General features: G+C 39.8%; 1 protein-coding gene across 6 annotated transcripts in view; it reads left to right on the top strand.

The window, feature by feature from the left end:
* cdkl5 (cyclin-dependent kinase-like 5) overlaps positions 1 to 17,395 on the top strand; it is a 118,523-nt gene that overhangs the window by 46,147 nt on the left and 54,981 nt on the right. For 5 of the 6 annotated variants that reach the window (XM_055644918.1, XM_055644915.1, XM_055644916.1 and 2 more), the window contains 2 exons: positions 4,983 to 5,028; positions 16,343 to 16,479. In XM_055644918.1, the coding sequence (XP_055500893.1) occupies positions 4,983 to 5,028; positions 16,343 to 16,479 (183 nt within the window). The remainder of the gene's footprint in view (positions 1 to 4,982; positions 5,029 to 16,342; positions 16,480 to 17,395) is intronic. The other variant, XM_055644919.1, reaches the window with a different exon arrangement.

Genomic DNA, 17,395 nt, shown 5'->3' with positions numbered 1-17,395 from the left:
GCCTTGCACCCTGCTTGAAATGGTAGGAACATGGATTTGAATTTGGTGGACTTGCACCCTGCTTGAAATGGTAGGAACATGGATTTGAATTTGGTGGACTTGCACCCTGCTTGAAATGGAATTTCAAGGAATTAGTCAACTGCCAGCCCACCAGCCGTGAGTGAGCTGCCAGCAGATCAGGCTTGAGGGACTGAGCTGCCACCCCAAGAACCCATACCAGCATTGCAGAAAGCCCCCCCATTGGCCACCAATATTGGAATTGGTGGAGAGGTGGAATATTGCGTCGGGGAACCAGCCATCCCATGTGAACATGGGACCCAACGGGTCCCACTTAGTCTAGTAAATTATGTATTTAAAAAAAACCCCACAATACATTAATTAAAAATCCAGATTAAAAGAATGATCAATGTCCTACAATGAGACAACGATACCAGTGTCTCCACAGCTGGGATTCGTAGCGTGTAGTGCTAACCCTTATGTTTGACAAGGCCACAATAATTACATTTTTAGTCATTTATCCTGCAAATGAATTTATACATATGATTTATGGATAGCTTCTAAAGTACTGACTCCTGCAGCCACAAACATGTAAATGGAGGGAAAAGTGTCTTTCATTGACACTGAGTAGTTGGCTTATTCTTCCTTTCAGGCAATTGCTGGGGTTCTAATGACTACTACAACAATTTTGTGGATTCTGAGATGATTCGTGTGACGAGTTGTGCATGCATGGGTGGGTGGTTTATGAGGTGATGCACTTTTCCCTCCATTTACTTTGGGCATCTGTGTGCTTCTGACTGGTGGCTTGATGTTATCAATGCTATCCTTAACATTCCTCATCCACTTTGAGTGGTCATGGGCCTGGGTTTCTCCACCCCCCAGATATATTGAGACCATTCTTGAATTTTTTTACCTCATTCCACCTCGTAATCTTTTTCCATTTCACTTTCTGTTCCATTGTCTATTTTACATTCCATTGTCTTTTACAATCTGGTGTTATGCTCATGAGTAGTGTTGTTTGCTGAATAGTGTTGTGTATAATTACAGTGACGTGCTGTAGGTGTTGGCCAGTGAGGGAACACTGATTTGAACTTTGGTTTGCATAACTGGGCTGTGTCTTTTGAGGAATTTGCAGAGACAGTGTTGGTGTTATTTTCCAGTCCTTTGCCTGCTCTAGTTTGCCCAGGTTTGAGAAGGGTAAATAAAGATGAGGGTCACAAGCCTGCTTGAGCATGAGTTTTGTGCAAGGCTTGATGTCTTTATATGGGAAGAGATAGATAGGTTACACAGTAAAAGCCTTTTCCCGCCAGAATGACTGTCTACGACAAGGTGGCAGAGGTTGATGTGAGAGGTCGAAGCTTAGTGGCGATCTGAGGAAGAAATCTTTTTACAGAGGGTTTTTGTATCTGCAATGAACTGTTTGTAATGGAGGCAGATATTTTCACAAAATGTATTTGAATTGCTTGTGTGCAAATTGGCACAGATCTAATGTGGAGGACTGGGATAAGTGTAAATGGGCATTATCGACATGGGACGAAGGGCCTATTTTTGCGCTGTATGAGCCATTTTCTAGGAGAGTTCTAAGTTTGGGAATTCTGAAATTTTCAAGCATTAATTTTAAATGGATGGATTTCATTTTTGCTCTGAACCAATGACATCCTGCAGAACCAAGAGCACCTCACAGGCCAGTTTATCTTATTGACATATCAGAATTTGTTTCACATTATTCCTGGTGAGTCATAAGATATAGTTGTTTCAATTTCCAATATGTCTGAGAGAGAAACAATGCAACTACTATTTAAAAAAAACATATTGTTTTGTAAACCTGAAAGAATATTATATCCTCCAATCTGAATGCCTTTGGGAACGTAGGGCTCTCCTAATTTCTCCCTATCCCTAAAAATATATTTTTCGATGTGAATTGAAATCTCCTCAAATATTTCAAAATATTATGGATAATTTTTATTTTTCATTGTTTACAATATTTTATTTTTGCCTTAATGACATTTATTTTGTTCTAATGTGTATTTTGCGCACTGTTGAAAATATAAATTAAAATTATATTTTTGGCACCTGCTTGTTTGCTCTCTATGAGAATGCTTCAATGTGATTGGATTACTTCATGATCTAGGTGATGTCAGTGATTCCTGAAATTGATGCCTGACAACAACCAATGTCAGAAAAGGAAAAGTCAGTGTGACAAAAATCATTAGTTCTTTGTCGGCAGCTTTCGTCATAATCTAATAAGGGATTTTACATCTCATTGGAAAAAGCAAGTCATTGTTTTAAGGAGAAGCAGATATGCAAAGCAAGCTGGAAAATACTTTTTATACACATTCTATACTTCTATATCAGCACTGCATTCTTTTGGTATAATGCTGTACTACTAACTGAGATATTATCTGCAAATACTGTATAGGGCAGAAACTGACAAAAAAGTAGATGCAATATTCATAAAACCAAGAAAATGGCCTGAACACACAAGAGACTGTAGATGCTGGAACTTGGAACAAAAACAGAATGCTGGTATAACACAATTGGTCAAGCAGCATCTGTGGAGGCTTAGTAGTGAACCTTAATGTTTTAGGTTGTGACCCTGCACCAAGACTGTCCTAAATTCTTCTAACATTCTTTATTTCTGTTCAAAATAATACAGTGCCTTTCTATTTGCTACATCTGGACCTTCTGAGTAATCTTATCTCTTGGAAATAAATTATTAACTGTTCAGTGTTATAGACTTTGACTGGGTTCATAGAAATAATTTAATCTTGTGTATAATTGTCAAATTCTCAGGCACAGAAAGAAGCCATTTGACATTTCAAAGCAATACTGGCTCCAAAGACTAGCACGGTTAATTGCATAACCACCATTACTCTAACATTAAGAGGGAGTTAGATGTGGCCCATGTGGCTAAGCTGATCAAGGGGTATGGAGAGAAGGCAGGTACGGGATACTGAGTTGGATGATCAGCCATGATCATATTGAATGGCGGTGCAGGCTCGAAGGGCCGAATGGCCTACTCCTGCACCTAATTTCTATGTTTCTAAAGTCCTCTCATAATTCCCTGCCAATTGTCTTTCAATTTTTTTGAAAGGCTTTACAGATTGTTTCTATTGTTTCTTTTAGCATTAAGCTTCCATCACGATTACTAACCTTTTTCTAAAAAACAAATATCCTCACATCCATCTTGTATCCCTCCTCCTTGAACTATTTGGTAACTTTACAACATATTTCTGTTTACCTGTCTAAACTAATCATGACCTTGTACTATATTGAAATCTCTCATCGGAACCTGAGGGGTACTGATTGGGGATGATCAGCCATGATCACATTAAATGGCGGTGCTGGCTCGAAGGGCCGAATGGCCTACTCCTGCACATATTGTCTATTGGAACCATTCTACTAAGTTCCTTTTGAATTCTCCTACAGGCCTTCACATCATTGTTATCAAAGTTATACTTGGATGCATTGCTTCAGTTGTGGCTTAACAATTGTGTTGTATGGGTTCATTGTAAATTCTTACTTCTGTACTCTCTGCTTATTCATAGATCCAATCTGCTTTATTGATCACTTACTCAATGTGTCCTGCCACTTTCAAGAAACCTAGGCATTTGCATGTGCAGGTCTTTCCAAATCTGCATGACTCTCAGAACTATGTCCCCTTCTACATTAAATATCATCAGCCACCTGTCACCATCAGCCTATTTGGCCGGACAATCTATGTGCTTGAAATCTGTTCTTTTTTGTCATTCTGGTCCTTGAAGGTTCAACCAGGGGAATTATTCCCACAAAATGCATGTTTGATGTGATTTGCGCTGGGTGTCATAGTTATTCAACACTGAACCTGCCCTTGAGCGGCTCAGGCAGCATCTGTGGAGGGAATTGGTGTGGAGGCTTGCACAATTGTAATCTAACAGTTGTACATTACGTTGATTTGGCCGCATTTGGAATATTGTGCTCAGTTGTTTTCGTCCTGCTATAGGATGGAAGTCATTAAAATGGAAACAGTGCAGAGATTTATGAGGATGTTGCCAGAAATCGTCAACTACCTCCATCCCTAAGGCCTTTATTGCTTCAAAATTAGCTGCTTTTTTCGTCTTTTTTTCTTCTTTAAACCCTTCCCTAAAACATCTAAATCTTTGGATAAGCTTTTTGTCACCTATGTTAATATTTATCTTATTGACTATTAACACAATTTTTTATTTATACTATACCATATCAATGAAATTTTTTTTTTTTGTTAGTCTTAATTTGCAATGCTACTTCAAATATTAGATGGTATTGCCAAAGGAGGGTTAGATTGTGTGGTTATTCTCCCTCTATTTTTCACCATCTTTTGTCCTCCATAATCTTTTCTGAAAGATTTTTTTATGCATTTTGTATAATTTGATTGATGTCTTTAATTATTTGATCACTGAAAACGTTGCCCAGGTAACGCTATGATTCAAGCTTTTTCATGTTCATCAATGGCTCTGTATTCCCACACTATTCCATTGACCTATTTATTTATGTACTTTCTCCAGTCCTTGAAATTTTTCTTTTAGATAAGATTTAGATTTATTTCATCAATTTCTTTCTTTCAACAATTCTTTTAATTGTTTATACCATTACATTAGCTGTTAGGCCTTTTTTCAAATTTGTATTTGTTTCCATTTATAAACTTATCGTTTGCGCCCATTTGCCATGAGTCATTCTTCTTCCAGTAATAAGCACTATGACATGTCATTGGCTATTATATTTTTTATTATACTATATGCACACACGGATAGTGCTTACTGTACACATCTATTCTTTGGAACAAGTATTTTGAACTTTTTAAACATTTTTGAGTTTTGTGTATTTTCCATTATCTTACCAAGCAAGTGACTTAATTTTCTTTGAAAACATTTAAAGCTCAGTATTCTAATATTAGATGATGGCGTAATGCTTTTTAAAACATTTATAATGTAATTTTATTTTATGCTAATACTGTTTATTTATTGCAGGAAACCAATGAAATTGTGGCTATCAAGAAGTTCAAGGATAGTGAAGGTAAGTAAGAACTGAGTTTATTCAGATTGACATTATTGTTTCATGATCTATTTATAACAAGTGATCATATTGTGTATCATGGAAAATATATCTTATATATATATATTACTAAAACTCTCATCTTGTTTGTTTGTATGTGAGTGTGCGTGTCTGTGATGAGTGTGATCCTGAAATTACACCAAAATGGTACACGATAGCGCTAGTTTTTGGCCCACCTTACCATTGTTCTGTGGTATGCTGTATCAAGTTTTGTTCAGATTGATTGTATATCACATTTCAAGTCGATCACATTTTAAATTTCACAAAAAACAATGAAAAAAATCACTTCCATCTACACTGCCCGTCAGCAGCATATGACATCACAATGGGACCCCAAATCTCATTTACATAAAAAAATCACAAATCACAAATCACAGCTGGACAAGATGCGCATTCACTGGGACTCAGGAACATGCACATATCATAGTGCACAAGACGCAGTGCAGGAATTGAGGAGGAGAGGCTACTCCGTGGAGACACCTGATTACAGCGCTGAGGAGCTGGCGGACTCAGAGATGGAGCGTCTTCTCCAGGCTTTGACATGGCAGAGAGTTGGAAAGAGGAGCGAAGATGAGAGTGAGACAGCAAGAGAGTGACTACAGGAGTCTGAGCAGACCCCATCCAACTTTTATTGTGTCACAAATTCTTTTGGACTAAAAAATAAGTGCTATCGGATGACGTTGGACGATACTAGGATGCGTGAAATGGAGTGTTTCACCTCTAGTGAGGGGCCCTCTGGGAGGAGGCTTTCCCCTATACCTGCCAACGGGGACTCAGGGTGGAAAGGAATCACCCTTCGAAGTCAACTGTTTTTTCTTTTATTTTATTTTTTTTATTTGGCACATGTTGTCCAGATGTTCAGACCTGCACTGTTTCAAGTTATCTGGGGATTTATGAATGCAAGACAGGAGTAGGTAAATTAAATGTCACGTAATACTATCAAATTGGTGTCACTCAATGTAAATGGGATGAATAATCCAGTTAAAAGGAGCAAGGTCCTGGCTAAACTGAAAAAAGAAAAGGCCCAGGTACTATTTTTACAAGAAACCCACCTGCCTCAACAAGAACATGAGAAACTAAAACGCTTTGGCTTTAGAAATGCATTTTATAGTTCCTATAAAACTAGCCAAAAGAGGGGAGTGGCTATCCTTATTACAAATGCAGTCCAATTTGAATGCCATAAAGAAGTCAGGGACAAAGAGGGAAGGTATGTATTAGTTAAAGGAAAGTTGGAAAACAAAGTTGTGACACTGATCAATGTATATGCCCCCCCAGAGAGTACCAAATGTTTTTTTCAAAACTCTGTTTGACATTATTGCTTTAGAGACTGAAGGTATTTTGATATGTGGAGGGGACTTCAATGTGGTCATGAATCATAATTTGGATACAACAAGCCTAAAAAAACCCAAGATGCATCTGACCAAGTTTATTAACACATCAGTACAGGAAATGGGCCTAATTGATGTTTGGAGAGAACTTCACCCTTTAGAAAGGGACTACACACACTATTCAGTACCTCACTCAGTCTACTCCCGGATTGACTACTTTTTAATGAATAAGGGCGAAAGTCACAGGATCACAGAGTGTAAAATCGGGGTGGCAGATGTATCTGATCACAGTGCGATCAGCTTGACCGTACACCTGAACAGTAGAAAAAGAAATACTGTTTGGAGGCTCAATGTGGGTATTTTGAATAATAAGGCAAATGTGGAACAAATAAGGGAAGAGATAAAAAGGTACATAGAAGAGAATGATAACGGGGATGTGGATTCTGTAATACTGTGGGATGCTATGAAGGCAGTTATACATGGAAAGCTGATCGCCCTGACATCATCACAAAAAAAGGCCCGGCTAGCTATGTATGAACATAAAGTAGAAAAACTGAAAGAATTGGAGAAAAAACATAAAAACATACAGGATCAGTTGGTACTAAAACAGATTAAGGAAAAAAGGGGGGAGATAGATGAGAACCTCAGGGGAGATATGGAAAAAAGGGCAAGATTCGTAAAGCAGACCTATTATGAAGCAGGTCTAAAAGCAACTAGACTCCTGGCCAGACGCCTGCGTAAACAGCAGGCGTCTAATACAATTCATAAAATAAGAGATCCTAAAACCAATTAATTATCACATGAGCCAGATGAGATAGAAAGAATATTTGAAGAATACTATAAGAAACTCTATTCTAAACCACCATCAGCTGACGAAAGGACAATGAGAAGTTTTCTTAACTCACTTGATCTGCCATCCATTGGTGAAACAAAATAATACCATTACGTCACAATTTACGATTAAGGACCTGGAAGCTGCAATCGGTAGACTCAAGGCTAGTAAATCACCAGGCAGCGATGGATTTCCACCAGAATGGTACAAGGCCTTTAAGAAAGAGCTAACACCTCTGCTCCTGTCTTGCTTTAACTGGACCCTTAAAGAGGGCAGGGCTCCCCCATCATGGAAGGAAGCAATTATTACCATTTTACCCAAGGAAGGCAAAGACAAAGAGCAATGTAAAAATTTCAGGCCAATCTCAATTTTAAATGTAGACTACAAACTATTTACCTCAATCATTTGCAAAAGACTCGAGACTTTTGTACCAGATCTGATTAATGAAGACCAAACTGGATTTATTCGGGGGCGTCAAACACAGAATATTAGAAGAACCCTCCACATTGTGGATAATGCTCAAAAAAAGGATACAAATATGGTCCTGGTCAGTTTAGATGCAGAAAAAGCCTTTGATAGTCTTAGTTGGGTATTCTTATATGAAGTACTGAGGAGATTTGGTTTCAATGAAGATGCAATTTGGTGTATTAAAACAATATATCAGGAGCCTACAGCTAGGATTAAGGTAAATGGAAACATATCAAAAAGGATCCAGTTAGAGAGGGGCACAAGGCAAGGATGCTGTCTTTCTCCTACTCTCTTCGTTTTGTATATCGAACCCTTAGCACAAGCCATAAGGCAGAGAGAAGACCTGCAGGGGGTCAAAATAGGGGGGAAAGAACATATAATTGGTCTTTTCGCTGATGATATCATTATATTTCTTGAACGACCAGATATATGTCTCCCAAATCTAATGAACCTATTTGAACCATATGGATACTACTCAGGGTATAAATTGAATATAACAAAAACACAAATTATTTCATTCAATTATTCTCCATCCCAACAAATCAGAGATGCATATAATCTGAAATGGAACTCTAAAACGATGCAGTATCTTGGTGTAACTATAACCAAAACACTTTCCAACTTGTTTGAAACTAATTATAACAAAATTGAAGAAAACATCAAAAAGGATGTTGAGAGGTGGTCGACCCTTCCTCTAGACTTCAGTGCCAGAATACAAACGGTAAAAATGAATATCCTACCTAAACTACTATATTTATTCCAATCTCTCCCAATTAATGTTCCCCGAGATAAATTCATAGCCTGGGATAAAATGATCTCTAGATTCATTTGGAATAGCAAAAAACCAAGAATAAAATTAACAACACTTCAACTGCCGAAAAGCAAGGGTGGGAATGGCTTTACCAAATCTGAAGAAATACTTTTATGCAGCTCAACTCAGACCTCTGGCTTGTTGGTGTAGACCTGATTATGAATCTCGATGGAAAGAAATGGAAAGGGAGATACAAGGTTACCAGACCCAGATTTTGATGGGAGACAAATATCTGAGAGGGGCTTTGAGACATGCTATGGATCCAATAGTAGCATTTACGTTAGAAATATGGAATGTTATAGTGGAAAAATACAAATTAAAAAGAGGGGTTCACGCATTGAAGTGGTTCGCATATGACTCAAAGTTTAAGCCAGGGGTGTGTGATTCAAAATTCAAAGAATGGGCACAAAAAGGCATAACGGCAATGTATACAGTTTCAGAAAATGGCGAGTTTATGAGCTTCCAAGATTTAAAGTCAAAGTATGGTCTCGAAAACAAAGATTTTTTTTAGATATTTGCAATTATGAGACTACTTTATAAAAGAGATAAGGCCAGAACTAGATGAAACTTCAAATAATGTGATCAAGGTGATTGTGGATGCATACAAACAGAAGGGGTCTCGGGTCATCTCTGCTTTCTACCATGCTCTGGTGGAAAGCGGGGGAGAATTAACGCTCTACATAAAAACAAAATGGGAAGCAGAATTAAAGATTCAAATAACAGAAGAAGAATGGTATCAAATGTGTGAAACACAATGTTCATCCTCAAGCTCACTAGTATGGAGAGAATTTTGCTGGAAGAATCTATCTCACTTTTTTATAACACCCAAAATAAAAAGCAGACTACTTGCTGTCCAACAACACTGTTGGAGGCTGTGTGGGAGTACAGAGGCAGACCACTCGCATATTTTCTGGAACTGTGTAAAGATAAGGCCATACTGGGAAAATGTTAATGCAGCTGTAAATAATATCTTGGGTTATAAAATCCCAAAGACCTGCCCTGTGATGTATCTGGGGCGTATTAAAGATAGCGTAAAAATAGAAGATACATATTTGATTAAAGTTTTGCTTGCAGCAAGAAGGCCATTACCAGGCAGTAGCTTAATGAAAAAAGTCCAAAACAGGAACAGTGGTTAGAAATTGTGCGAGACATCTTTAATATGGAGAAATTGACATATTCCTTGAGAGTCAATGAGAATTCATTTGAGAAGATCTGGGAAAAATGGACTGTTTATTTGAGCCATGACACCAATTAGATTCAAACAATTGTTAATTCAAACAAGGGGACATGACATGAGAATTAAGGGACTGAAGTTTAGGGGTAACATGAGGGGGAACTTCTTTACTCAGAGAGTGGTAGCTGTGCGGAATGAGCTTCCAGTGAAGGTGGTGGAGGCAGGTTCGTTTTTATCATTTAAAAATAAATTGGATAGTTATATGGATGGGAAGGGAATGGAGGGTTATGGTCTGAGCGCAGGTATATGGGACTAGGGGAGATTATGTGTTCGGCACGGACTAGAAGGGTCGAGATGGCCTGTTTCCGTGCTGTAATTGTTATATGGTTATATAGATAAATGCCGAGCTAGATATCGGAAGATAGCGTTATATAGAACTAGATGGTATGTTTGTATGAATGTTGAATTATCTCCAGATAAATAATCAATGTAATGGTTTTTCTTTTTTTAATTTGGTAAGTGAACCACACAGTCTTATTCCAATTTTTTTTTTTTTTTTTTTTACTTTTTTTTTCCCCCCATCTACTTATTTTTTTTATTTTGATTGCTGTTTTTCTTACTTTGTTTTATTTATGGTGATGGTGTTGCACTGTTTTGAAAATATCTCTTAAAAATCAATAAAAATTTAAGTGAAAAAAAAAAATCACAGTTTTCAATAAAACTCAGTTTTAATCAAATTCTTGTGAGGTTTCATTTACAAAAAAAGTAGCAATTTTCATTGTGGGGGGGAGTGGGAGGGTGATAGGGGGAGGTTTTCATTTACATAAAAAATGGGATTTTTTTTTTTAAACATCGCGATTTTCATTGCGGGGGTGGGATAGGGTGAAAGTGAGGAGTGGGGGAGCAGGAAGGGAGAGGGGCTCTAGAGGGAGAGAGGGACTGACTTGAGGGTCGGGGAGAGGAGAGGGAGGGCGAGATAAGGGAGTCTGGACCTCACGTAGTCATACCAAATTCACCAATGTAAAATCCCCCCATAGTAATGAGGATTAACATGGACCTCCCATGCATAGAGACCTGTATGATTTATCAAACCCCCTTTTCGACACTAACCTGGCACTTTCCAATCCACAACATTTCGGACTTTTCTGTGTGTTTTTCACACACAGAGTGGTGAATCTCTGGAATTCTCTGCCACAGAAGGTAGTTGAGGCCAGTTAATTTACTATATTTAAGAGGGAGTTAGATGTGGCCCTTGTGGCTAAAGGGATCAGGGGGTATGGAGAGAAGGCAGGTGCAGGATACTGAGTTGGATGATCAGCCATGATCATTTTGAATGGCGGTGCAGGCTCGAAGGGCCGAATGGCCTACTGCACCTATTTTCTATGTTTCTATGAAGCTAAAAAAGAAAACATCTTTGCAAACAAACATCGTACATTTGACCCAACAACTCAATAACCAAGCTTCGAGTTCGGGATAGGTTTCTAAACCAACATGTAGAGGAACCAAGAAGAAAACAGGCTGAGTAATGAGGAAGGGTTTATTTCGCCAGGTCGTTGATTTCGTCGTTGTGCTTGTTATCGGAAAAAGGCGCATCAACATCTTGTTAGTGTAATAATAGCAAAGGTTAGAGCTTCTGCTGGCTTTGCAATTAGTAAGAGATGGGTAACACCCTGTCTTAGTTTCAGCTGAATCAATTTTTGTAAAGTATTTTAAACTTCCACAGTAGGGTAAGGGAAAGAGAGAAGTCTGTAAACAAACTTAATGTGACGTCTCAGTAGGTCAGAGCATTCATGGGGAAATGTCAAGGGCATGTTTGAAGGGAACTGATTATAATGAGAGATTTTAATCTACATATTGATTGGATGATCCAAACTGACAAAGGTATCAGAAAAATGTGCGGAATGCGTCAGGAATTGCTTTTTAGAACAGTACATTACAAACATCAAGTATTGATGAACAATTAATAAGAGATCTTATGGTTAGTTCAAGTTCACATTTATTACCACATGTGCCAATTAAGGTACAGTGGAATTTGACTTACCATACAGTCATGCAAACAAAAGAGCACAATGGACAATAGAATACAACATGAACATCCACCACAGTGGAATCAACATTCTCCACTGTGGTGGAAGGCAATAACTTTGTCAGTCCTCCTCCTTTGTTCATCCGTGGTCGGGGGCCATGAACCATCCACAGTGGCCACTACGGATGGCCCGATGTACAGGCCCTCTCGTTAGGATGCTCGAAACTCTGACATCAGGACGAATGGACGCTCCGCGGCTTGGAGGTCCCAAATTGGCCACTTGCTACCGGAGACTGGGGCTTCACGATGTTATAGGCCTCAGGCCGTCGGTCGGAGTTCTTAAAGTCCACACCGCGCCCACGGCTTCAGAATGTTATAGGCCACAGGCCGGCGGTCGGAGCTCTTAAAGTCCACACCGCGCCCACGGCTAGAAGCTCCGCAGACCGCGGCTTCAGGATGTGGTAGTCCGCTGGCTAGCGACCCCCGGCAAGGCGTCACCCGGCTCTGCGATGGAAATTCCGCGCTGCGCCCACTGCTGAAGCTCTGGACCCAGCTCCGGGAAATGTCGCACCAATTTAAGTTGTCAGCCCGCGAGGGTGGGCGAAGTGCAACTAGGAGAAAAGTCGCATTCCACCAAGGAAAGTGACTAAAAAACTGTTTCCCCCAATTTCTGCCCCCACCTCCCCACACTAAAACACCCTTAAACACACTTTTAGACATACTAAAAACAAAAAAACATGTGGAAAGGATGAACGGCTGCAGGCGAGGCTGCCGGCTCACGGCGCCACCCGTCGGACTACCCGCCAGTTAAAGATCCCTTCGGGGGCAATGACCATAATGCAGTTTGAGGATTAATTCCACCAGTTGATAACCAGTGTCTTCTTAAATAAGGGCAATTATAATGGAAGGAAGGATAAATTGTCTAAGGTGGCCTGGGTAAACAAGATGATGACTTCAGTTAAAGAAAACAAAAAGCAGGTAATTATCGTAATGGAAAAGACTGCAAGTGACTACAAAGGGATTCTGGCGCTCTAGTGTATGAATGATAAAAATCTAGCAGGCAGGTCCAACAAGCATTTAATATTGCAAATGGCCTTTTGGCAAAGGGATTGGAGTTGAAAAACGGGGTGTTTTTGTTGCAATGGTATAGTGTGTTGGTGGGGCCTCACATGAATTACTGAGTACAGTTTTGTTCCTCGTATCTTAAAAGCAATATAGTAACTGGACGATACAAAGGGGATTCACCAGGTCAATTCCTGGATGGCAGGGTTGGTCTACCATGAGAAATGAAATAGTTTGGATGTGTATTCCTTGTAGTTTAGAAGAATGATAGGTGACCTTATTTATGAGATCCTAAGGGGGAAAAAAACAAAGTGTCGGGGTGGGTCAGGCAACATCTCTAGAGGGAACAGAGGATGTTTCAGGTCAGACTCTTTGTCATAGGGAGGAGAAAGTTGGAAAAGAATGGAAGTGGGGCAAAGCCTAGAAAGGTAGATGCTAGTGATACGGGGTTGATTGACAGATGGGTGGAGTAAGTAACAAAGACTAGAGAAGAAAAGTAGATGTTAGGTAAGGGACAAGGAAGAGTGCAATGTGAAGCTGGAGGGAGGGATATTGGGGTAAAAGGGAGATATAGGCTGGGTGAGTGGGCAGATGTTTGGCAAATGCAGTATAATGTGGATAAATGTGAGATTATCCATTTTGGTGGCAAAAACGGGAAAGCAGACTATTATCTAAATGGTGGCCGATTGGGAAAGGGGGAGATGCAGCGAGACCTGGGTGTCATGGTACAGGTGCAGCAGGCAGTAAAGAAAGCAAATGGTATGTTGGCTTTCATAGCAAAAGGATTTGAGTATAGGAGCAGGGAGGTTCTGCTGCAGTTGTACAGGGTCTTGGTGAGACCACACCTGGAGTATTGCGTGCAGTTTTGGTCTCCAAATCTGAGGAAGGACATTATTGCCATAGAGGGAGTGCAGAGAAGGTTCACCAGACTGATTCCTGGGATGTCAGTACTGTCTTATGAAGAAAGACTGGATAGACTTGGTTTTTACTCTCTAGAATTTAGGAAATTGAGAGGGGATCTTATAGAAACTTACAAAATTCTTAAGGGGTTGGACAGGCTAGATGCAGGAAGATTGTTCCCGATGTTGGGGAAGTCCAGGACAAGGGGTCACAGCTTAAGGATAAGGGGGAAATCCTTTAAAACCGAGATGAGGAGAACTTTTTTCACACAGAGAGTGGTGAATCTCTGGAACTCTCTGCCACAGAGGGTAGTTGAGGCCAGTTCATTGGCTATATTTAAGAGGGAGTTAGATGTGGCCCTTGTGGCCAAGGGGATCAGAGGGTATGGAGAGAAGGCAGGTACGGGATACTGAGTTGGATGATCAGCCATGATCATATTGAATGGCGGTGCAGGCTCGAAGGGCCGAATGGCCTACTCCTGCACCTAATTTCTAGTTTCTATGTTTCTATATGCAACTCTGGGATGGGAGATGAGTGTGTGGAGAAGAGGAAAGGAGCAGGGTGACGAGGTGGTGGGGGATTGTGGGAGATATGTTAGCGCACCTGAATAAACTAGGGGGGGGGGGAAGAAAGACTGATGGGGTATTACTTGAAATTGGGGAATTAAATGTTGATATATGAATACCCAAGTGGGAATATGAAGTCTATTGTATTTGATGCTCCTGATCTGGATCCTTGACATCAGCGAGACCAAGCACAGTGTAGGCAACCGTTTTGCACTTGTGCATAGTGAGCAAGGGGTGCAGAAATGAGGGCGACAGTGAGTCAGAATGCAGCATGGATAATAGCGCCCCAGTGAATCAGAAGGGAACTCAATAGGTTAGGAAGCATCTTGGGACTGAATGGACTGATGATGTTTCTGGCGGAGACTCTAGATTGATGGGGTGGGGGTGGAGAGAGCTGGGTGGGAAAAGCCTGGCAAATGATAGGTAGTTCCAGGAAAGATGAAGTGATTGGCATATGGGTGGAGCAAGGGACAAAGGCTGGAGTTGAATGGAGACACAAGGATGTCAGATAAGGAAAGGCATGAAAAGCAAAGCTGGAGGGAGGAATATGGGGATGGGGAAAAATAAACATGGGAACCCGGGATGTAAATTGAGCATACAGGTGGCTAAAGGAGCAGGGTGACTAAGGTAGTGGGAGGTGGTGGTAAAAAATAGTGTGTAGAGAGAAGGGAAAGAGGTGAATTAGGGGGTATTACTTAAAATTAGAGAATTCAATGTTCATACTGTGGAATAAAAGGTCCTTTTCAATTTGCACATGGCCTCACTCTGGCAATGAAATGGCCAAGGTCAGCAGAGGAATGGGAAGAGATATTATAATGACTAAAAACAAGGTGCTCCAGCTGGCCTTGACGGATATAGTTACCTTGGACCCTAAAAATTTATTGTGTTAATGAAAACATTGATTCTTCTACCATGTAACTTCTATTTTAAAAAAGTGAATTGAAGTTGTGTTAGAGGATTATTAGGAATAGTGGTCAATTGGCCATAAAATTTGCTCAGGACCAGTTTGCAATATGCCAGAATTTTTACACGGATATGCAGGGAATGGAGGAACTTGATTAGTATGAATGCCAGGTGTTCTGGAGAGAAGGCAGGAGAATGGGATTGAGAGGGAAAGATAGATCAGCCATGATTGAATGGCGAATGCCTGATAAATGGCCTATCACTTATGAGCATGGATCACATGCAGACAGAAGAGATTAGTTTAACCCGGCATCGTGTTTGGCAAGGCCTATTCCTATAGTATGAAATTGCTGGAGAAACTCAGCATCTATGCTGGAGAATCAAAGGTAGACAAAATTGCTGGAGAAACTCTCAGCAGGTGCGGCAGCATCTACGGAGCAAAGGAAATAGGCAACATTTCGGGCCAAAACCCTTCTTCATACTGAAGGGTTTCGGCCCGAAACGTTACCTATTTCCTTCGCTCCATAGATGCTGCCGCACCCGCTGAGTTTCTCCAGCAATTTTGTCTACCTTCGATTCTCCAGCATTTGCAGTTCCTTCTTGAACAACTATTCCTGTAGTATTCTCTGTTCTCTGTTTTCTCTTTTAGGAAATGTAATTGTTTTCTCACAACTACTTCAGTCAATACACTTCACCAACCTTTGCTGTTCTCCAGGATTCTTGTAATTCTGGAAATAAATCAATTCTAGGAACTAATTTGTCAGTTTTATTTTCTTGTCACAAGCTTACATTCCCATCAGTTGCATTACCAGAAGTCGTGGCAGGAGGAATAACCCAGACTTCATGGCTCATAAAGTTTAATATTTTTAATCAAACTGTGGATAGATTCAAGAAATTGTATATTCAACAGCAGTGTCATTATTTTGGTACTACTAAGGGAAATGGATTTTCTTAGAATTCCCATTCTACTTTGAATGGAAGTGCAATTTTGAAAGGAAGAAAGCAACAGTTTTAAAAATATTTTTAGGCAAACAATACATTTAAATGAATGAACAATCATTCTCTTCTGATTCACTGGGGCCCAATCATCGAACAAATGAACAATCGTTCATTGAAAGCAAATGGCGAACATGAGATTTTGTATAGATTTTTGAAAGGAAACAAAGTATTTATTATTTAATTATATTTAATGTGTTTATTCCCAGAAAATGAAGAAGTTAAGGAAACGACATTGAGGGAGCTGAAAATGCTTCGTACTTTAAAGCAAGAAAATATTGTTGAACTTAAGGAAGCATTTCGAAGAAGAGGAAAACTATATTTAGTCTTTGAATATGTAGAAAAGGTCAGTGATAAGAAAACAATTTCTGAGCTAGAGATTTTCTGCCTGATTTCAGAGATGACTCTTCCTTCAAGTTTTACTCAATTGCTCGATATGTACCCACATTGTTAAACACGGTTCATAAGATCATGTGATAGGAGCAGAATTAGGTCATTCGGCGCATCAAGTCTACTCTGCCATCTAATCGGCCGATTTACGGATCTCTCCCTATTAACCCCATTCTCCTGCCTTCTCCCCATAACCTAATCAAGAATTTATCTCTCTCTGCCTTAAATATATCCACTGACTTGGCCTCTACAGTATTCTGTGGCAAATAATTCCACAGATTCACAACCCTTTGACTAAAGACATTCCTCCTCATCTCCTTCATAATAGAAAGTCTTTTAATTCTGAGGCTATGACCTCTAGTCCTAGACTCCCCCACAAGTGAAAACATAGTCTCCACATCCACTCTATCCAAGCCTTTCACTATTCTGTACATTTCAATGAGGTTCCCCCTCATTCTTTTCTACTGAGTACAGGCCCAGTGCCTTCAAAGACTTATCATATGTTAACTTACTCATTTCTGGGATCATTCCTGTAAACCTCCTTTGGACCCTCTCCAGAACCAGCACATTCTTGTCAGCTCTGTAGAATGAGACAGTCCAAGTGTCCTGGTTTCTTCTTTGCTCTACTGGAAATAACATTCAAAATGGCATCCAAAGTTCTAATAGAGATCGTCTTTTGTTTTCTATGAGCTGAGATGAAGAAATTAACGTGTGCATGTATTCACTACTCAATGAAAATTGTTAGAAATTGTTAGACTCCGTGTCATCAAGTAGGAACTGGATAAATGATAATAATTCGCAAATATCACAGAAGTGTTATCAAGCCACATAATATACCAAAACTTTGGCAAATATGTTAGGTATTAAAAATC

The sequence above is a fragment of the Leucoraja erinacea genome, chromosome 13 (assembly GCF_028641065.1).
Source record: "Leucoraja erinacea ecotype New England chromosome 13, Leri_hhj_1, whole genome shotgun sequence".
Taxonomy (NCBI): Eukaryota; Metazoa; Chordata; class Chondrichthyes; order Rajiformes; family Rajidae; genus Leucoraja; species Leucoraja erinaceus.
This window is presented reverse-complemented; position numbering and strand designations above follow the sequence as displayed.